Raw genomic sequence first — 21,686 nt, 5'->3', positions numbered from 1 at the left:
AAAACTTAAAATAATCATTCAATTTTTTATAATTCAGAATTACCAACATAACAAATATAAATTACTAGTTTTTAAACAGTATTATATCTATCGTATTCAGTGATTATTTAAGTACATAATGCGCGACGGATGTGAAGGAAAAATACACCACTATTGCATGTTTGTATTTGCGAAATAATTAACATTGTGTTATAAAAATATCATATACGAAAATATCCAAAACTTGTTTGTTCCGTATAATCAATTTGTGAAAATAATCCATAATTATTCTCGTTAGTTCCTACTCATATTTATTTAAATAGATTGTATTTATGAAAGGTTACCTTATTTGTTATTCATTTTTATTTATAAAAGTGATCTTGATGTACCTAAAATAGAAACTGTAAGTATTATAAGCTATTATTAACTAATTGAAATCGTGTGCTGTTCAGTAGTACAGAAATTTAGAACACAAAATTCTTATCGTTTTTATTTAATATTTTTTTTCTCATATTTAGTTCAAGTTTTCCCAACACAATTTCAAAATGTCTAAAAAGGAACGAGGTGTAATACAATTGATCTGGAAAAATTTTGTTGCTTCTTTCCAACGAAATACTAAGCAACCCAAATTAATCGGTGAAGATTACTATGGAACCAAATATTATGAAACACAGACTACAACTAAATCAAAACCATCTCGCTATTTTGTGCCTGTGGATAAAATAAATTTTGAACAGGAATTACCAGCAGAATGGGAATCATGGCTAAGACATCGTAGGATAGATCCACCGACAAAAGAAGAATTAGAGCAGAATTATCAAATAGCTTTAACTAAAAAAAAAAATGCTGCACAAATAAAAGCCACATATTCAAAAACTACATCACAAATATCAGAATTGCCTGTTGGAAAAAAAGTACAATCATTTCCAGTATATGAAGAATATAAAAATGATGGATCTGATTATAAAATAAAACACCAAGAGTAGATTGTTAGAAAATATAAATAAAAATATGCGAAGAAAGTATATTTAACATATTTATAAGTAAATGATTTAATTCAATTTAATTACATTTGAATGTAATTAACTCATTGAATGTTCAAAACCAATAAAATATCTAGTAAATATGTACAAATTTTATTGTAACATATACTTGTATTATGATATATGTATAATTTATGCATTTGTTCATAAGTAAAACAATTTATTAATAGCCTATATTTCTATACAAATACATTTAGGTATGGTATTCTGTATGCAATCGATCATACCTTCCTTGACACAAACAAAATTAACAGTATCAATACTAAATTTAAATGGAATTTCTTCTTACAAAACTTCGATAATTATACTAATTCAAACTTTAATCTTTTGTCGAACAGGGTTATTTTTATAGATTTCTATTGATTTTAATAAAATTATGTGATAATGCACGAGAATAAAAGGAATTGCGTGTGGTCCGGCGAAAGTCTAAAGTGTTTGGAGCAGACGAGCGAGTGGTGTTTTCGAGGCGTGAAAGAAGAGCAAATGAGATGGCGCCAGACTGGGAAATTTTGGGCGAACGTGACCAGATGTATGGAGTGAAAGAAATTAAGAATTAGAATGAAAGGGAATGAATGATGCGTGTGAGAATATAAGAATTTTGAAATAAGAATAACGTAGTGAGCGTAGTTATAATTTGTGTGCTTTGTTAATGTTTTGTTCCTACTACTACCTCATTCAATACACGTATATCCTAAAACTTTATTCACCTTTATTTTATAACCACCAGTATAAATAAATTCCTACAATTATGACTTTGAAAAATATTGTTCTACCAAGTATTAATAATAGTACCAATTGATCTACCGATTTTAAATATAGGTTTAATGATGCAAAAATGGAAATTTAAGTCCATCTTCTTAACGAGAAGACAGTCTTATAACTCTTGAAGTTTGTAAGAAGTAGTACTTCGGGTACTGAAGTACGGAATATTAGTCAACAGCAGACATAAATTCTTTCGTCCGAAAGAAATTGACAGAATTCAATGCACGACAAATGTATATTTTTTGATCAACCAGAAAAATCGTTATTATCAAATAGAGCTTGATCGTATAGCTCTCCTTTTACTAATCGTCCACCGAAATAACGGCCGTTCAAAGAATCCCTTGCACGTTCTGCTTCTAAAATGGTAATTAATTATATAATGTAGTCAACTTAAAACTAATTTTGAAGAAACATGAATCACATACCGCTCATTTGAGAGAACTCAACAAAAATCTTTACAATAACTTCTGCGTCTTCGTCATCTTCAGATTGTCGTTCATTATAAATAATAACTCTTTCCACAACTCCAAATTTTGAACACTCGTCCTGAATTTCTTCTTGCAAACTTTCATCTACGTCTTCCGGAGCTACCATATTTCTCAAAATAACAACTCGGGATTCAACTTTACGCATAAGTTTTTGCATAACGAGGTGACGCGCGCTTTGCCCTTTAATTGACATGTTCTCTTGCTGTTGCAACGTTTGTGGTTCTGTTTCTTCTAGTAATTTCTTCTGCAGTTCTTCCTGTTGTTTTTGATGAGCTGCTTGCTCTTGTGCCCGTCTCATTATATCGGAGTTTGTTGCAGTTGTAACAGGTATCTAACAATCATAACATTTTAAAAGATTAAAAAAACTGGTCATGTAGTCCGAAGTAGATACAAAGAAGAGTAAATCATGAAAGACTTACAACCGGAGTTCCTACTATTGTAGGTGTGACGACAGCTGGAGGTGGTATGACAACTGGCTGCCCAGGTATCGGTTGAATAATTGCCGGTAGTCGAGTTAGAGTTTGTGGTATAGCTATACCAGGTGGAGGTATAACTGGTGCTACTGTTGCTATAGTTGGCGGCGCCATCATTGTTGCAGGAGCAAGTGTGGGTCTTACTATACCAGGTAAAGCTACGTACAGACACATAGATATCATATGAATACATCCACTTCATAAAACCATAAACAGGAAAAGTGAACTACATATAAGATTTTATAAATCTCTATATACCTTGATTCAATATTGGTGGCGCAGAAGCTCCAAGTTTGGTTAAGCCAAGAGCAACTGCGTTGCTGGCTACGGCATCCATTGCTTGAATCTTTGCTGTTGCAGCAGCAGCTGCAACTGCCGCTGCAGTAGGCATCATACTGGTTCCACTTGGTGGACCCATAAGAGCATTTGGTGGAGTAATAGCTCTGCCTACTCGTAAGTACTGACCACCCAAATCGAACAAATTCATTGATGCTATAGCCTCCAAAGCAGCCTGCATTGTTTCATATTCAATAAAGCCATAACCTTTGTGCCGGTGGGGTGAACTTCCTTGTGCTAATTTGCAATATGTAATAGGACCAAATGCTTCAAATACAGATTTAATATCGTCCTCAGTTAAATCTTGATGAATAGATGCAATATAAATACGATTATAATGTTTACTTTCTTCGGTAATTTCGTCTATTACAGATTGAGCTTGGGGCATGTTTGATGGGCGCCCCACGACCTGAAAGAAATCACATAAATTTAATAAAAATACTTTCAATGACGACGAGAAGAATATTTATACAAAATTTGATAAAGAGCACAGTTTTAGATATAAAACAAATTTTTAAATAACTAAATATGTGTGAAATGGAATTAAGGAAAGGAATTATATTCTGTAATTGAGAGAATTCGCTTGTACTACTATTGGCTAGAAACTTTTTCAAGTTGAAAACTATTAGATTTTATACGAATATTTTTTTATAAACATTTAGTTTATGTAATGCTAAAATTATTTACGAATTCCTTAAACTATCGAATAACATGACATCATAAATAATTTCAAAATCTACAGTATGGAATCTGCTAAGATTTTAAAGAAAAGATTTAATGAATATTTTGATCAAAGTGCATTCTATAAGTATGATGCAGTTCAATCAAAAGGAATTTCGTATTGGATAAGGCTAAATAAAAATTTGCCGACCTCCGGCGGGATGATAGGATTGCTGGGGGACAGGAAATTCGTTATATAGGTACGTCCCGCTACCTTGATGTTACGTCCACCAATCATGACACCGTTCATCTGTTCCAAAGCAAGTTGTGCTGCTTCAGGTATCTCGTATTCGACGAATGCAAATCCTTTGTGCTTCTGAGTAACAGGATCCCAAGACATGTTGATTGATTTTATAGGACCAAAAGGCAGGAAAGCCTGCCTGATCGTGTCCTCTTTTAATTCGAAACTGATGCTGCCCACATATACCCTGGCATACAGGAATTTTATTTCAGGTGACAATCAACCATAAGTATGTTAGACAGACTTTTTCTTTTTATTTGTATCTATTATTATTGTATTCACAATTCTATCCTATCATCAATTAGATACAAAACAAAACAAAATATTCAAAGATATTTCTTGCAAAAAGAATTTTGTCAACGCAATTTGCTTTTATCTTAATAATTTTGTTTAATTTAAATGTGTGTTACATGTGTATATCTACTAATGTAAAAAATTGTATACATATTTAGATGTTTACACAAATACAATAATTTTACTGACAAGTTTCGTACATTTGTTAAATACTCATTTACACAAGACACCACATCTCTTTTGCAAGAATATTCTTTCAAGTTGACGATGATAATCGGAAGAATTTAATGTGAATACACGATGTTATATTCGCGTTTTTAATGTTTAAAAAGTACTTAATACTTTAAAAGAACAAGCATTGAGCGTTAACTAATCATGGTGAAGTATACATAATTTTAAATAATTAGAATGGAACCCAAGTTAAATTATGAATGAAACATTTTAGTAAATACAAGATACGAGAGTTGAAAATTATCTTCGAGTCTCGAGGACGAAATTTGGAGGGCTAAGACAAAGAACAAACAAACCTGCACATGAGGGCGAGAGCCTGCTGTCTCTGCACCTGATTCCGTTGACTAGCCATTTGCTGTAACACAAAGGACCATAGGCCTTCTATTGATATCCCTCCCCCTTACATACACCATGTCTCGTTCATCTCAAAAATCCCCCAAGCTCTTTTACCATTCCACCTTCTTTGCTCAACTACTCTTTTCTTAATGTTACAAATCTTTAAAGAGAGAAATCGATTTGAAAACGAGCAAGAGCCAGTTATTCAAAAAATAGTCAATCTATCATTTGGATACAGAATAAACATTACTCGTCATAAGATGGTATAAAAAAAAAACATAGAAAACAAACAACTTCTACTTTTGTTTTGAGCCTATATCCAGAACACATTATTAAAAATGTGTACATTATTAGTCTTTTCTTAAATCAAGTATTTGTTATTATATTCAGAATTCATAATGATAAAGCAGTATTCTAAATATAACAATGTATTCTAAATATAAATCAGAATTGAATACTACAAATATTCTTAAAAAATTACTTCGCCACAAGGAAAGAAAGAATAGTCGAGCTCAGAAGTATATATCGATTATTTTTCTCAAATCGTCCATAGATTCATGCACAAAAACTTGTCCTCCTTTGCGCTGGTACAGCTCTGCTCCCGCCGACTACTATCTCAAGATATCTAACCTTTTTCTTACAGTAGTAACTCAGGGAAACGTTTAGGAGTGTTTGATCGTAAGGCGGTTTCATATTGTTTCTGTCTTGACTTGGTTGACACTAACCTGCACATTAGCAATAAAACTTGCTGCCGCAGGACCAACTTATTCTTCTGCAGGGAGAAAAAATCAACCGATCAGAGTTAGGTTCCAGTGTTCGTTTCTAATTTCTGTTATATTTTTTTCACTTTACTCGCTCGTCATAACGAACACGGGTTAATATATTTGTACAATAATTCATTACTCGGCGGGGCGAGCTAAATTGCAAGGACAAACGTTAATTTAAAGCACTATATGCATACATAAGAAATTGTTGGCTTTTTCGGTATTATTGGCAAAGAGCTAAATAGAGGAAGCAACATGTGAATATATCTTTCAATAAATGATACTTTTTGAGATAAAAAAGAACCCCACAATTGTAATATATAATTTCATAAAAATATGTTAACTCCATTGTACATTCTTATGAACAATTAAAATTTTATTTAATAATTGAAATTAGATGAAAATTAATTTTCTCTCATTTTTAAGTATCATTCTTCCTATATGTGTACTCATATATAATACAGCATAAATAAAATTTATTCATTTTATCCATTGAAGATATTTAATACTTTACACATTATCTATCAATTGTGTCAAGGCAGAATGGAAATAAAACAAAGAAAATATTCAATTTAAGAGTTTATGAATGTACAATGGAATACAAAATGTATGTTAGGCGAGTAAAGTTTGTTAGCTTCATATTTGAAAATTACCTGTTGTTGATGCGCGAGGGTTTGTTTCATTAGAACCATTTTGATGCTCTGTTCCATCGCGTATTTCTTTGCTCTATTTACTGTATCCTGCTGTTCAGATGTAATTTTTGGGAGGCCTGCACCTAGAATGCCAGGTAATGTAAGATATTTAGCTCCAGGTCCTGTAACAAAATAAATATTATATGTAAACATATATTTGCAGCTGATCAAAAGGTATTACTAAACTGTGTTTTGTCAGATCTTATCAGCTACTTATCCACTACATTATTATCAACCCTCAATATAACGTCAATTGGAGTGATTAAAATTTTATTGTCACAATTTTTTTATACATCATTTGCAAATAATAAATTATTTGATGCAACTTAATAGTTTAATTTAAAAAATTAAATGGTATTATAATTTTACATACCAGCAACAACTTGTCCAATTTGATTAAGATCATATATAGGGCCTGGCAAGAACTCTGATGCATTTCCTACGAAGAAAATTAGTATTAGATAAACATATAACATGATAATTAATTACATTTAGTACCTCCACCATCACACACACACACGCACACACATAGTGATGTTTTACAAAACTACTAATTTCCATATTATCTTTTTTGCTTTGTGACGATAGAGGTACTAGAATGACATAACTTTACAGGGAATACAGTTTTGAGTTCTTAACTTTTATTCTTAGTTTTTATTAAAATTAAATAGAATCTGAAATATTCGCATTACTAACTTTTGGTTAAAAAATGATCAATATTTGCCGTGCGAATATATTGTTTCTTATAAGTGTACTTTTCATAAATAGCTATAGAATTTGTAGTATAGACAAGGAACGCAACAAAATGACTTAAAAAGAGATGAAAAAAGGAACGATGTCGTGCAGTAGTTCCCACGGTAGAACCGTCCTCCAAACTGTAAGTTCAAAGAAATTAAAACAGTCAGGAACAATAATATTTCACTTTTATAATACAAGGTACTATGTATAAAATATACAAGTATAAATATATTTTATACACATTAAGGAAAAAGTGGAATTCCTTTTTTTTCTTGCACGCCATTAATATAAACTTTGTTTTGTACTTCAAACGAGTAATAACCAGACTTTTGTTGGAAACAATATTAAAATTTAAAAGAGATCACTGCAACTGAATGCATTAATATCTTTCATTTAAACTTCATTACTGTTTACACTATCAGCCTCAAACAAATCAGACTACCGATAACTAGATTAGGTTTCGTACGATCATAACCAATTTGGTCTGCTAGTCTCTGAAACAGAAATCAGAACACGTTGAAACGCTTCTTTTTCTCTTTTACGACTTTTGCAGTTTCACGAATTAATAATGTTAACTTTGTTTGATCATTTGATTAACGGCTAACCGTGTTCTGGGCTGAGCAATGATGGTTGTGCGCAAACTATCCGAGATTGAGGCGACGCACAAATCTGTAAGCACAAAGCAAAGGAGAATACTCTCAGTGCATTTTCTGCGCCATTTTCTTACAGTTTGCCTTTTCCAACCTACCACGCAATTAGCCTTAACACTTTCTATGTAGCAATGGCGATCCTAATTGACAAGAAATCTAACGCGATCGACCGTCGAAAAAGCATATTTTCTCGTGTTGGACGCTGTTCTGCAATATTTTCTTATTAACTCACAATGGGCACGTCTTCTTTATTATAAAAAAGTCTTACCTCATGTTTACATAACATAAATACAAATAGGATGAACTTCGTTTGAGAATATCTTGAAAAACATACATCGCCATTGCCTCTCCTATTTATAAGCCTCTCTTTTTCTACTTTATATTTTGTAATTAAATAATAAATAAAAAAAAATAATATTTACTATTTATGATAGGAGGTAAGGAATTTTCAAGCAAAATGAATTGTAGTTGCCTAGTTTTGCATTAGTATATAAAAATAAAGTAGATTCAAGCACCTTGTTTCAATAAAGCGATTCATGTACAGAATGAGGCTTATAATTAGGATGAAAGAAGACTACCCTAAAATGCTGACCTATCTAAAATACGCATCGTATTTGGTACTCGACAATAGATGCTGTGTCAGTGGAGTTTGCAAAACTCTGATTTGTTCTGTTCAACGAATGTAGCGTTCTCTTTCTTTGTTTGGCGCACGCTCATGATCACAGCTCAGTCGTAGGCCACAGATTCTGTACTGTCTCTCCGCTGTAACATCTCAGAACAGAAGGACAACCATACATTAGTTTTATTGAGGGCCAACGATCACCTATTACCCTAGCCTACCAAAATATATTCTGAAACTGCATTAGACCTCTCAACACTTATAGATTGCCAGCACTTTAATAGAAAGCTAGCACCTGATTGTCCTAAATAAATAGTATATGTTTCTCTTCATCATTTCCTTTGTTTAAAAATATATTACGCTTGTTGTTGCTTCTGTGTTCACCTGTCTTTTCCGCTTGTATGCTTAACCGTATGATTTGTTAACGATTAGGGACATACAGCTATTTGGCTGTATTAGCAATGTACCTTCGACTCTAGGTTTCTTGTTCGGTGGTTCCGCATTGTTCTGGGACGTCGGTGGCTAAGAACACATGTTAAACGTTTTTGGTTTTATTTAATAAAAATAAGATACTATCAATTACAAAACAATCTATAATATTTCAAATGCTCAATTATTTTTTCTAATCATTACAATTAAAAATTGGCGCTCAATTTAAATGCTAAAAATATCAGTTTTTGTAAAATGCGGTAATTTTGACAGAAAAAATTTAATACTGCGTACATCATAACAATAATAACATCTTATAATTATCTAAATACAAATTAACGAACAAATTTGTAAATAGTAAGGTTTTCATCCACGATATAGTAAACTGTATGGAAGAGTCAACTTTACTGACTGAGTTATTTGTAATATTATAACAATCCGTGTTAATTAATTGATCAGTAATTCATGCTTATTAAATATAGTAGAAAAAACTTCTGCCGTTTTACACTTATAACATATTAATATGCTTGGGAATATTAATCACTTAAGTACATTACAAGCATTTTACAACCGCCATCATGATCCATCATTTGTTACTTCTACCAATTCAATGTTTCATATAAAAACAATGATAAAAGTCAACTTACCATGGACATTGCTCCGTTCATTATCCCCTATGGTCCAATAAAATGAGATCAGTTTCTTTTAAACGTGACTTTTTAAAGAAATCTCAACCGACTCGCGACAAGTAACTTACGTCCGAAGCGATCCGAAGCTTGCCTTTACGGAAGTGCTATAAGTATATACCTTCGCAATAACGTTACTCTATCACATATATCGAGTAATCGAACCTACAGTAAATACAGATACTATTTTTAATTTTATTACAAGTATTTTTATACCCTTCCAAAATATTTTGTTACATTAACATTAATGTTTTTTTTATTTATCGAATTCATATCTTAATCATAATTTGACTATAGTAGTATGATTATGACAGTCAGAGAACACATGTTCGAGAGTTAGAATATCTTGTTAACATGTTTTCTTTGGTTATAACGGGTCGATAGGTAGCGCTAGTGGTCATTACACCACTCTATAATCGCCATCTTGAAATTGTTTCGAATTATATGAATGATGGTTTGCGTCGGTATAACAATCAATTTATCAATAAAATAATTGGTAAAAAACATGTTTTGTCAATTATTTAAGCGTTTAAATGTCATAAGTAAATGATGCAAGGTAAGGTTTAAAAATTTCAATGAATTAATAAACGAAATGAACTTCTTGTGCAAGTAATATAAATAAATAAGGTATTAAAATTAACGGAGTTGAATCTTTCAATTAAAATGAAATTATATTACTTTATTCAAAAAATATTATTTTATAACAAAACTTTTATTAAATTATATGCATGTTCTTTTATTTATTAAAGTAAAAATATAAACTTTATGATTATATATACATCTTTTTGTATAATTTTGAAGTTCTATATTAGTTGTAATATACACCTGGTTATGTACACTCTTACCCTTCTAGAAGAAAGTTATAAGTTTCAAAATGAAAATCTTTAATACTAATACTGATCTCATATGTTAAGACACTTAAAAGCTGTACAACATTGGTGCATAAGTTTATTATTTTATTGATTGCACTATGGAATGGTTTGGACCTTTCAGAATGTCTAATATAGAAGAGCTAACCTACTTATGTGTAGTGAATTGAATAATTCGCTATAAAATATGAGAAACCAAAACACGGACTAAGAAGAAGAGGAGATAGAATCAAACTGAACATTTACTTCTAATTTAGCACTAATTCTTGGAACTAGGTGTATGGAACACATTACTTTTTATTTAATGTACCAAGTTAGAACACAACAAACATTTTTTTACATATCATTTATAAGAATTAAACATAATGTTAAAGTACGATAAATCTTATAAAAGAAAAATCTTAAGTTTTATACTAATGTTTACAAATCAGTCTGATGGAAAAAATTGCACAAATAATATAACTAGTTCTGACTGATTTCAATAAAACAACATAGCAATAGTAACAATTTTTCACATTTGGCACTTAAAATAATAGTGTTCCGTCAATAGTAATTACATATCAATATCATACTATATGAACATAATTGTTAATTGTTTTGAAGTATAAGTTGATTTTTACCTGATACCATGAAATCTGATATATATTTTGGTACTGGTGTAACAAGTACTTGTTGCTCTATTAATTTTGTTAAAAATGTAGTAATATTGTGACTACGAAACTCCCATCTGAAATATATGTAGAATTAAGAGTATTATATCATATTATACTTATTCTGAAAATATAAGAACTGTACTCACGTTACACTGATCTTTTCATTTGGTAGTGCTTTCGATATATCACTGTGTACCCATGGTATGTTTGATGCACTCATAACAAGTGATTCCAAAGTAGGAGGTTTATCACCAAAACACTTTTCCGCATACTTTTTTCGTTGTTTACATTGCATATAGTCTGTACCTGTACTCCTAAAAAATATACAAAATACATAATACAATAAGTATTATCCCCTTTTTACAAAAAAATGTTTAGAAACCATTTTCTTAGAAATATTTAAGGTAAATATTACTTTCTCACAGGACTAGCATCTCTATACTGCAGAATTTCATTAATACTTTCACAATTTAATATGTGTCCTTTCCGTCTCCAACACATTTCATTTAACGATTTAAGATGTCTTCCTTTTAATTTCAGCATTTTACTTCCCTTAGATCCCATACAAGTTACTAATGCATCCGTTATATCTTGCGGAACATTTTTTTTGCTTATAAAAAAATTTTCTTGACCTGGGAATAAAGCAATATAAAGAGGATATACGTCTGACCTCTTTTTCTTGTTTCTTATATTCTTTGTTGTCAGAGAAATAAACAAAATATCATCATGTATGTTTGTTTTCACGATTAATTTCACATTTACTGAATCAAAATATCTTTTCATAGAATATTGTAATGTTCTAATTGTGGGTTGATCTGCAGATTTATTATAATCTATTAATGTGTAACCATACCATATCTTACGTTTACTATGCCAACTAAGGTCTGAAATATTTAAATATTATTATCAATCTACAAGTAAATAAAAAGAAATAATAAGAAATAGATATTACCAATTAAATTCAATGTCGAGAAACGTTCCTTTAAATCTTTATTTTGAAGTTTTGCTTGCTATAAGAATAAACAATATTTATGTGTGTGTGTAAATGTATACATACATATATATATATATATATATAATTCTATCATATTTCCATGTAAAACTTACAACTACTGCTTTCATGATAATTTGAGCTGCATTTACTGATGTAAAACTTTTGCGATTTCTAACTAGTGTGAATTTTACATCTGTCCATGATATTTCAGGAAAAGAAGGCATTACCGCTGATTCTAAGTCTTCAAACTTAAATCTTTTAATAATATTGATGATTTTTTGTTCCATTATTGTGAATGTGTCTAGAATATTAGAAAAATATACCTATTTTACTTTAATACAATATTAATACATTACAACCTGCGTAGTTTTTTTCAATTAAAAGATATTTATGGAACTAACCAACTAAAAATTACGTAAGGCGGAAATAAAGTAAAATTAGGTGGCGTATAATTTTAAAGTAATGCCAAATATTCACAATTTTTTATACACTTATTGGAAATTAACTATATATTGCACACGCGCAACAATTCCCGCCTAAAATGAACGGTTATGTTACCAACTGTGTGTAGGGAATTCGGACACGCTTACTATTAAATATGCAAACACGTTTCGACTTCTGATTGGTAGTATTACAGTTTCACAAATGTTAACTGTTCTGATATATCAGTTGTTTGTAGTTTTATATTTAATGATCTTGGATGAGTAGTCTGTCAGTAGTTTGTTACCATACCGATAGAGGTCTTTGATTTTCACAGCATTCGCTATATTTTATTTCGTATAAATATAAATGTTAAACAAATTCTTTACACCCACACGTCTAGGACAGGAACTAGAGACCTAGTTTATTCGTCATTCTTGACGTGGTGAGGTTGGTTTTGAAATAAAAAGGGTACTTTTGTTTCTTTTTGGTTGTTTCTGCTCCTGCATCTCGTGCTTTCTCCGATGTAAATGATAAATCCGATCATAGAGCACGATTGGCGAGAGCAGAAGAAAAGAGTCTGCAATGTCTACCGGAACGTTAAATATGACTTTTTTTATAACTGGAGAAAACATTCATAATTTCTCATGGATAATGCAATACAAATGCTAGACAACAATTTATATTTCTGTCAATGTTTATAAACAGGAACATATATTGCATACACCAATGTATACAGTGTTCTATTCGTGTTGATACAACGAAATATCTTGTAGACAAGTAATTAAAAAAAAAAGGTGAAGCATGTCTTTCATAATTTTTACAGGTGATTCAAATGGCATTATTAAATTTTTAATGCTTAGACGTTTTTGAGAACACTTCGAGATCAACATTTCTTTTATCATAAATCCATATTTTTTATTCAACAATCGTTCTTTTTTTGGTTACGGTACGAATTACTAGCAACTTCATATTGTCGATATAAATATTGCAATTTCTTGTAGGAAAGAATTTTAGTAGTTTAACATATCGACATTAACAAATTTTTAACATTGATGAATTGTTAATGCATGTACGAATTTGAGTCATATTTTCCCCACTTCCAGAGAGAATGATAACATGTCTTACGAATAATGGAAAAGATGCATTTGAGGTAATACGCAGGCGCAGTTATTAGAACGCGAGATTATAAATACAGCACTATCATGTGAAGTTGTCATGGTGCACTTGTCGCATGATGGCGCAACATGTTGACCGCTCAGGCACACCGGCAGCTCTTTTATTACTTGTTTTTACGATATTCAATTTAGTATACGCTAATGCATTTACAGGAGTGAAAGTATTTGATAATCCAAATGTAAAATCAGTGAATGTCTTAAATACAAAACAATCTTATGCGCGAGATTACTTGTCTGTTAGCTCAGATTTTCTGATTGAGGTTTTTGGCACCGGCCTCGAGAAAAATGTTTCTTTATGCTGGTCACCCACACCCGACAATTGTGATTCAAACAACAAATTGAACGCACTCTGGATTGCACCGAATGGCAATCGTGCGATATATCAGTTCGCCCAAATTCCCAATTTTAAGGTTACCACGATCTATTTTTGTCTAAGAATCGTCACCAGGTTTGGTGAAACATGGACCAATCTTGGAAGCAACATTACTATCAGTTCCCCGTTCCAATCGGAGTAAGTTTTGAATATTTTATAATTTACCTTTTGCTTAGTACTACTGAAGAAAACTTACTTCCTTTACTAATAATAGATATCCGTCTTATGACATGGCATAATTTTTTTTAAGAGGATGAAAATACCGATATTACCGACAGCAAGGATTTTATCCTAACATATTACAATTATATATGTCAAATGTTTATTATTTCCATTATACAATGTAATATCAGTAATGAATTCTTTTTATTCAATTCATTTTATTTACATACCTAAACATCATAGTACAGATAACATTAGTCATTAAGATAGCTTATACATAGAAATATATTTGGACATAATTATTTACCATTGAATATATGTAATATGGGAATACCTTTATATTTGTTTCGTTATTACTAACATATACATATGAAAAAGATGTAAGTGTTTATATTAATGTTTCCATAAATCTGAAATTTTTCATTTATAAAAGAATAAAAGTTTGAAAATAGTAACTGTGAATAATTTGTCATTAAAAATCCTAACTAATAAAGTTTTTGTTAATGGTGTATTAAATGTCAAATTATGTATGCAAAATAACTGATTACAAATTTCTTATTTAATATTTTATACCTTATTTTATTATTATTTCTTATTTTATAATATTATAAGAACACCCAAATTTATAAAAATTTGATGTGCATTTATCATCTCACATACAATTAACTTATATTTTATGCTTAATATGTATCAACAACTTTAAAAAATTGTAAATTGCTGTATAAAATTAAATTTTTATAGTTTTTATAGTTTTATTTAATATCAATGTTTCATTTGAAATGTTTAAAAAAGGTTAATAACACGCCATTTCTTAAATAAGTGAAAAATATTTCTCTACTGTATTCTTAACTATAACTTGAAAAATGATAGTAACATTGACCTATATTTCTATATCTGTCTATATGAATATGTACAGTTGGCAAAATTTATTATAAATAGAACACTAAATAAGTTTTTAAGTTAATAAGGGCCAAGAATATTACACTGATCAATGTGAATTGTTACCTAAAATATTTTTTAATATAATATATATTTTATTCTCAGAAAATATTTTCGTACACGTCGTGCCAATTTATTACCCACTGTTAACGATGATAATGAAAATTTAATGGCCAATGAAAGTCATAGAGAAGCATTTATTGAAGGTTTGAGAGTAGAAATAGCAGATAAGGATCCTTGGTACAGTGAAGATGGAATTCCTGAGATACTAGCTGGAAGCAGGGCAGTTATACGATTATTCGGCTTTGGTATCACAGAAGGTACTTTGATCACTTTTACAGATGAACCAGCAAAACGGGGTACTATTTGTGATAAAATTAAAAGCAATGAATTCCTAGTAAGCATTTAATTATGTTGTTTCTTACTTTAATGGCTGAGCAGACATATGCATACATCCTTCTTTCAAAATATGTGGTTGTTATAGGTAAAAAATGTAAAAAATCATACTGCAACTATTGATGTGGTATTGCCACTTGGTTCACCATTTTATGTGTGTGTAAAACAACCTATATATGGAAAGAAAGATACAAGTCTTTTACTCTTTAAACATCAAGGTACCGATACGTGGAATACTGTAAGTAATGTTTCCCATTCAGAAACAAATAAATTATTAGGAAAAATTATGATATTAAGTATGTCTATTAGTAAGAATTATTTACAGATTTATACGTATGAAAAATTCTTACCATTATGGCTCGGTATTGTCATTATTTTTACGTGTCTCAGTTTTTCTGCTCTGTTTTCTGGTCTTAATCTGGGATTAATGGCAATGGATAGAACTGAATTAAAAATATTGTGTAATACTGGAACAGAAAAGGTAATTTTATTTACATTAAATAGATTTAATTCTATTATTATAGTTTTATACTAATTAATAATCCTTTAATCATCTCTATATTAAAGGAAAAACAATATGCAAGGACAATACAACCAGTGAGGAATCATGGGAATTATTTGTTATGTTCAATTTTGTTCTCAAATGTTTTGGTGAATTCAATCTTTACCATTTTGCTAGATGATTTGACTTCTGGATTAGTTGCTATTATCTGCTCCACCTTAGCTATTGTAATTTTTGGTGAAATATCCCCTCAAGTATGTATATTTATATTATGAAGATATATTTAATTTATTATTTGTATGATTTTTTTCTGTTACTCATTTATTAAAGATAATAAATAGAATTAATTGTGTTATAACATGTCATTCTTTTAGGCTATTTGTAGTAGACATGGATTGTGTATTGGGGCGAAAACAATTTATATAACAAAATTAACCATGATAGTAACATTTCCATTGAGCTATCCTATTAGCAAACTTTTAGATGTTCTCCTTGGTGAAGAAATTGGTAATGTGTACAATCGCGAACGATTAAAGGAGCTTGTGAAGGTGAGAAAAAAAGAACCATCAGTTTATTATATTATTTTAATAATGCATATTCAATATAGTTTTTCGATTATGATTTGAAATGTACATTATCAAACGTCTTTCTAAACTTTTTACCGTTATGGATCTTATCAGAATGAACGTGGATAGGACAGATAATTATAATAACATCCAAATTCAATCATATGTAGGTAAGATACAGATCTATTGACGTTTGCTTGAAATTTTCACAGTGAAGTTTTCTACAGAGTATATGTTAGATTACTTATCAATGTGAAACTTAAATAAGATAACTTTACATACTTATACTGTGCTAATTTAAGTTGAACTTATCGTTAAAATGTATTATATATAAGATACAGGTCTACATATACATACATATGCACATGTATGTATATAAGTAAAAAGAAATCAATTTGTATCATTAATATCCTGAACCCTTCTCTGAGTGCCATTTATATAATGTAATAACATGGTTAATGATTTTATATCAATGCATGTAAAATCGTAACTATGTCAATGTTGTTGTTTGTAGGTGACCACAGGTTATAACGATTTAGAAAAAGATGAGGTGAACATTATTGCCGGAGCATTAGAATTGCGGAAAAAAACTGTTGCTGATGTAATGACAAAAATTGAAGATGTATACATGTTAGATTACAATGCCATTTTAGATTTTGAAACAGTGTCAGAGATTATGAAATCAGGTATGAATTATTTATTATTTATAAATATTTGTACTAAAACAATATTGTTTTCAAGGGCATTAATTCATGTAAACGAATGTTTATAGTGTTTGCTATTGTCAATTTTCAGGTTTCTCGCGAATACCAGTATTTGAGGGGACTAGGACAAATATAGTAACAATGCTTTATATTAAAGATCTTGCATTTGTTGATCCAGATGATAACATGCCGCTTAAAACTTTGTGTCAATTCTATAAAAATCAGTGCAATTTTATTTTCGAAGATGTTACATTAGACATAATGTTTAAACAGTTTAAAGAAGGTTAATATTTTTTAAATAAACATTATTAGTCTGTTTAATAGAATTATGTGCAAAGTAGATATATTATAAATATACACACTTATTGTAGGTCATAAAGGTCATATGGCATTTGTTCAAAGGGTAAATAATGAAGGTGAAGGAGATCCATTTTACGAAGTAATAGGATTGGTTACATTGGAAGATGTTATAGAAGAATTAATTCAAGCTGAGATCATGGATGAAACTGATGTCTTTAGTGAGTTTTTCAATAGATAAAGCGTATTGTGGATTCATTATCGTTATAGTATTGTGCGTGCATGCGCGTGTGGGTGTGCGTGTGCGTGCGTGTCTTGTATTTATGAATGTGATTTTTTATAGCGGATAACAGAACGAAACGTAGGAGACAAGCTAGGCAAAAAGTACAAGACTTTACTGTGTTTGCGGAGAAGAAAGAGAACCAACGAATTCATATATCGCCGCAGTTGACACTGGCCATGTTTCAGTATTTGTCTACAAGTAGGAAGAAGTGTTTTGATTTAAGAAAATATGAGATTTATATAAAAATATTAAAATACATCTGAGTGTAATGTATAATCCACAGCTGTAGATGCATTTAAGCCCGATACAATATCGGAAACTATTTTACGTCGTTTGCTTAAACAAGATATTATTTATCATATCAAAGTCAAATCGCGCGAAAAGGCGAGAAATGATCCGGCAGCAGTAATTTATCAACAAGGAAAAGCAGTCGACTATTTTGTTTTGATCTTGGAAGGCCGAGTTGAAGTTACAGTCGGTAAAGAGAATATGATGTTCGAAAGCGGCCCATTTACATATTTCGGTTCCCAAGCGCTTACCGTTAATATAGGAATTGGTAAGACTTACGACATATTTATCTGTTTAATAAGATCTTTATCAAGTTTCTTATATATCGATCTTTTCAGCGGAATCGCCCACTAATACGAACCCTCAAACAGTGGGAAGTATACAGTCAATCAACCTCGATTCTATGTTACGATATACATTTGTTCCCGATTATACAGTGCGTGCCGTGACGGAAGTGTTTTATGTTAAAATTAAAAGGTCTTTATATTTGGCTGCAAAACGAGCCACACTCCTGGAAAGGAGCCAGAAAGATCCGTTACCTGGTCAAGAGCAATTTGACGACGAAGTAGAAAAGGTTAATTATAAAATTGCAGTCCATAAGAATGTTATTAAATCGTCGCATAAACATTTTAATAATTACTTTTTTTTTTTTTTTAGTTATTGCACTCTTTGGACGAGGATGATCACAGTGTCCCAGAATCTCCGATGTTACCAGTTGATAAAGAAAAAGAGACCAAGAAAGAGAAGGGCAGCGTACAATCTCCCGTTCATAGTGCCACTGCCCCAACCTCACCAGCTCCGGTCAGTGCTAGTCCAGTTACACATTCGAAGTTCATTTCATCGTATAGCGATCATAATGGCAAACTAAAGAATTCCCCAATAAAGGTCTCTTTTTTGTTAAAATTTTATTACTTCATCATCGAGAGTATAATAGTGAAGAGTAATAATTGGATGCATGTGTTTTAGACATCTTCGGTAACAAGTCCCACTCAAGGACAAAATAAATTAGATTTAGATACGGAAATTCTTGCTCGTCAAGAAGTAAACATAGTGATGTCAGGAAAGAAATTAATCGAGGACGAAGAAAAAACGAATCTCTTGCCTAAGCAGGAGGATTCTTAACGTTCGGGGAATAGTCGATGATGACTGACCACGTCGACGCTATTGGACTTGCAGGTATCAAACAACGAAGAGCAGGAAAAACCTCTATGACAAACAATGCTATCATGGCATTATGTACTTAACAAATTACTTAAATATTTATCGCGAAACAAATCGATAGCCGATCGTGGGAGTTTTGAGTTTTGAATAGCTCAGAGACTGTCCGCGATATCCTAGTTCTATGAAGTTAGTACGCTCAGGGAAGATTGCCAAATTTACAGACGTTCTCATACGCATTCAATTCTTCTCATAGTCAATGTAAGCAACATAATACGTAACCAAAACTCAAACGTCTTTTCATTCAATGAATGTCTTATTTCTGTTTGAGTGCCGTTTTGTGAAGCATAATAGTTTGTCTTATAAGGAGCGAAACGCTCATTGAAATTGTATATTTTCACTGTCATAGAAAAGTTCATCTTCTAATATTGACCGTAAAATGCACAGATATTTTTCAACAGTTTCTATTTAACACCTGTAAATATCATTTTGCCATGCACTTTTTTTGAAAAGCGAAACTTTGAAATGTGTATTTCATTTTTAACATTAAAATATCTGTCATTTAAATGACATTTTATGGCGGTTACATATGAACGTTCTTTGTGTTTTTATGTTCTTTAAGGAACGAAACACATTCCGATAGGATTTGAAACAATGAATACCGAGCGAATATCGTTAAGGCGTTGTAACTTCATTTACTGCGTAGGAACAAAGAATGTATTCGATCAGAAAAAGCATATTGAATATTTAGTAAAAGTGAGTACAAATTGAGAGAAACGTTTTCAAAAGAGCGTTTAAACGCATTATTTAGTCCACTCTATAAATACACCAAGGAGGAAGAGCTTTGAGATATTTTTTTCGTTCAGTAATCTTGATTTTCTTGTATCGTATCCCTGATACAAATGTGAATAGTGTGAATAGAAATAACGAATAAATCCCGCATCTTTGCAATCAATTGTAAGAAGATTCTCGGTATATAAATACGATAGTTCATTATATTTTTATTCAGTGCCTTAAAAAATAGTAGAACTGTGTTTAATCGTCTACTATGAAATGCACTTTAATAGAAAATGAGTATAATTTCAATAATAAATGTAAAATGTACATTAATTTCAATTCACTCGCGTTATTACGATATTACAATATTACGATATTACGATATTACGATATTACGATATTACTGATTTAAATATTTTTAAAGCAAAACGGATATTCATTTGTCGTACGCTTTCATACAATACATGGTATTTATTATAACGTAGAAAATATACTGGTGCACAGTGTAATATAAGAATACAGTCATGTATTATGAATGAGATATTAAGTTATAACACGAACAATCCCCGGAAAGGAATTTGATAAATTTCAAGAAATTCGATACTCTAATCATACATGCCTACCTTGGGCTTTTCTTTTCCTATCGTATGAAACACAAATAATTTGCCAATACAAACTGACGGTCAGCATTTGTACATATCCTAAGTTGAAAATAGTTTAAGTAAGTACGAATAGAAATCTCCTTGAATTTTGAATTATCCCTAATAAAGAGATAATAATTATCTAATAAGCTGTTAAATTTGCGAAGTAAAGAAATAAGACAAAAATGGAACGTATCGTCAGATTTTTTACTGAAATAATAATCGTCTAGCGTACTTAACGTAAGAAATATAGAACAAGTTCAACATACAGGATCATTAGAATAACGGCGAGATATACAGTTTCTCATTTCAATCATCGCGATCTATTTTTATTTTCACTTAAAATTTAATAGTTAGACTGTTACTGCCATATTTTTTATACTTACTAATTGTTGTTTCAATGTTTGTTTTACATAAATTTTAGAGAACAAATTGAAAATTCGAAACTGATTGCTAATGCTACAAGAGTATTAGTTGTTCAAAACAACTTGAACGAAAACTCAATTTTAAATTATCGAATTCTGTGTATGCTTGCTGATATCTTACAAAGAAATATATCAATTTTATATTAGCGCAAATTGTACAAAATCGTTTTCTCTCTCTCTCTCTCTCTCTCTCTCTCTCTCTATATATATATATATATATATATATATATATATATATATATATATATATATATATATATATATATATATGCGCGCGCGCGCGCACACACACACACAGCAGACAGGCAGAGAGAGAGAGAGTGAAAGTTGAACGATTTTATGTAGACATATTGTTTGCATGTGTCTTGTAGCTTTGTGGAATGTTTTCGTATATATGAAATAATGTATGATATAGCTTTAAAATATATTCTTTTTAACATAGTATATTTACGATATTCTATAGATATATTCCAAAAAGTGAACGATTAATGTCAGCATATTTAAACGATGTTTAATTTTAAACTGCAATACGTACATGCACAATACAATAGATACATATCGTGTATTCTGTAGCATTTAT

At 30.7% G+C, this 21,686-nt stretch overlaps 4 protein-coding genes and 2 long non-coding RNA genes across 19 annotated transcripts; 3 read left to right on the top strand and 3 right to left on the bottom strand.

The window, feature by feature from the left end:
* Nucleotides 1-118: 118 nt before the first annotated feature.
* LOC143145310 (NADH dehydrogenase [ubiquinone] 1 alpha subcomplex assembly factor 2) lies at nt 119-3,654 on the top strand. 2 transcript variants are annotated; one of them, XM_076308573.1, is made up of 3 exons: nt 119-272; nt 355-382; nt 498-3,654. In XM_076308573.1, the coding sequence occupies exon 3, from the start codon at nt 525-527 to the stop codon at nt 963-965; it is 441 nt and encodes a 146-aa protein (XP_076164688.1). In that variant the 5' UTR covers nt 119-272; nt 355-382; nt 498-524; the 3' UTR covers nt 966-3,654. The 2 variants fall into 2 exon arrangements, with proteins under 2 accessions (XP_076164688.1, XP_076164687.1); XM_076308572.1 differs by having other exon boundaries at nt 127-159; nt 498-3,653.
* Hfp (Poly(U)-binding-splicing factor hfp) lies at nt 1,712-9,580 on the bottom strand. Of its 7 annotated transcripts, none has more exons than XM_076308565.1 (11): nt 9,553-9,580; nt 9,443-9,469; nt 8,834-8,888; nt 6,733-6,798; nt 6,321-6,481; nt 4,864-4,922; nt 4,016-4,229; nt 3,004-3,490; nt 2,692-2,903; nt 2,210-2,603; nt 1,712-2,140 (listed from the first exon to the last, which is right to left on the bottom strand). In XM_076308565.1, the coding sequence occupies exons 2-11, from the start codon at nt 9,461-9,463 to the stop codon at nt 2,031-2,033; spliced, it is 1,779 nt and encodes a 592-aa protein (XP_076164680.1). In that variant the 5' UTR covers nt 9,464-9,469; nt 9,553-9,580; the 3' UTR covers nt 1,712-2,030. The 7 variants fall into 7 exon arrangements, with proteins under 7 accessions (XP_076164680.1, XP_076164683.1, XP_076164681.1 ...); XM_076308568.1 differs by lacking the exons at nt 9,443-9,469; nt 9,553-9,580 and adding exons at nt 7,703-7,766; nt 8,340-8,518 and having other exon boundaries at nt 8,751-8,889; XM_076308566.1 differs by lacking the exon at nt 4,864-4,922 and adding an exon at nt 5,629-5,675 and having other exon boundaries at nt 9,443-9,576.
* Nucleotides 3,833-5,984, top strand: LOC143145311 (uncharacterized). Its single transcript, XR_012991647.1, has 2 exons — nt 3,833-4,254; nt 4,782-5,984. It is a non-coding gene; the product is annotated as an uncharacterized LOC143145311 (long non-coding RNA).
* Nucleotides 9,581-10,322: 742 nt separating the features above from the next.
* On the bottom strand, nt 10,323-14,069 carry LOC143145667 (uncharacterized). Of its 6 annotated transcripts, XM_076309259.1 has the most exons (7): nt 13,842-14,069; nt 12,111-12,298; nt 11,956-12,013; nt 11,867-11,887; nt 11,419-11,635; nt 11,150-11,317; nt 10,323-11,077 (listed from the first exon to the last, which is right to left on the bottom strand). In XM_076309259.1, the coding sequence occupies exons 2-7, from the start codon at nt 12,282-12,284 to the stop codon at nt 10,939-10,941; spliced, it is 777 nt and encodes a 258-aa protein (XP_076165374.1). In that variant the 5' UTR covers nt 12,285-12,298; nt 13,842-14,069; the 3' UTR covers nt 10,323-10,938. The 6 variants fall into 6 exon arrangements, with proteins under 6 accessions (XP_076165374.1, XP_076165372.1, XP_076165373.1 ...); XM_076309257.1 differs by lacking the exon at nt 13,842-14,069 and adding an exon at nt 12,813-12,831 and having other exon boundaries at nt 10,326-11,077; nt 11,419-11,887; XM_076309258.1 differs by lacking the exon at nt 13,842-14,069 and adding an exon at nt 12,588-12,607 and having other exon boundaries at nt 10,326-11,077; nt 11,419-11,887.
* On the top strand, nt 13,526-21,269 carry Uex (metal transporter uex). Of its 2 annotated transcripts, none has more exons than XM_076309252.1 (14): nt 13,526-14,106; nt 15,175-15,466; nt 15,554-15,703; nt 15,791-15,946; nt 16,033-16,221; nt 16,342-16,515; nt 17,048-17,219; nt 17,329-17,520; nt 17,609-17,755; nt 17,878-18,015; nt 18,101-18,373; nt 18,444-18,679; nt 18,763-18,990; nt 19,072-21,269. In XM_076309252.1, the coding sequence occupies exons 1-14, from the start codon at nt 13,652-13,654 to the stop codon at nt 19,225-19,227; spliced, it is 2,958 nt and encodes a 985-aa protein (XP_076165367.1). In that variant the 5' UTR covers nt 13,526-13,651; the 3' UTR covers nt 19,228-21,269. The 2 variants fall into 2 exon arrangements, with proteins under 2 accessions (XP_076165367.1, XP_076165368.1); XM_076309253.1 differs by having other exon boundaries at nt 13,615-14,106; nt 18,763-18,906.
* LOC143145668 (uncharacterized) lies at nt 15,084-20,287 on the bottom strand. Its single transcript, XR_012991747.1, has 4 exons — nt 18,746-20,287; nt 15,816-15,932; nt 15,495-15,635; nt 15,084-15,431 (listed from the first exon to the last, which is right to left on the bottom strand). It is a non-coding gene; the product is annotated as an uncharacterized LOC143145668 (long non-coding RNA).
* Nucleotides 21,270-21,686: the final 417 nt, after the last annotated feature.

Source organism: Ptiloglossa arizonensis, chromosome 4 (assembly GCF_051014685.1).
Source record: "Ptiloglossa arizonensis isolate GNS036 chromosome 4, iyPtiAriz1_principal, whole genome shotgun sequence".
Taxonomy (NCBI): Eukaryota; Metazoa; Arthropoda; class Insecta; order Hymenoptera; family Colletidae; genus Ptiloglossa; species Ptiloglossa arizonensis.
The sequence above is the reverse complement of the archived record's forward strand: the minus strand, read 5'-3'. Positions and strand labels throughout refer to the sequence as shown.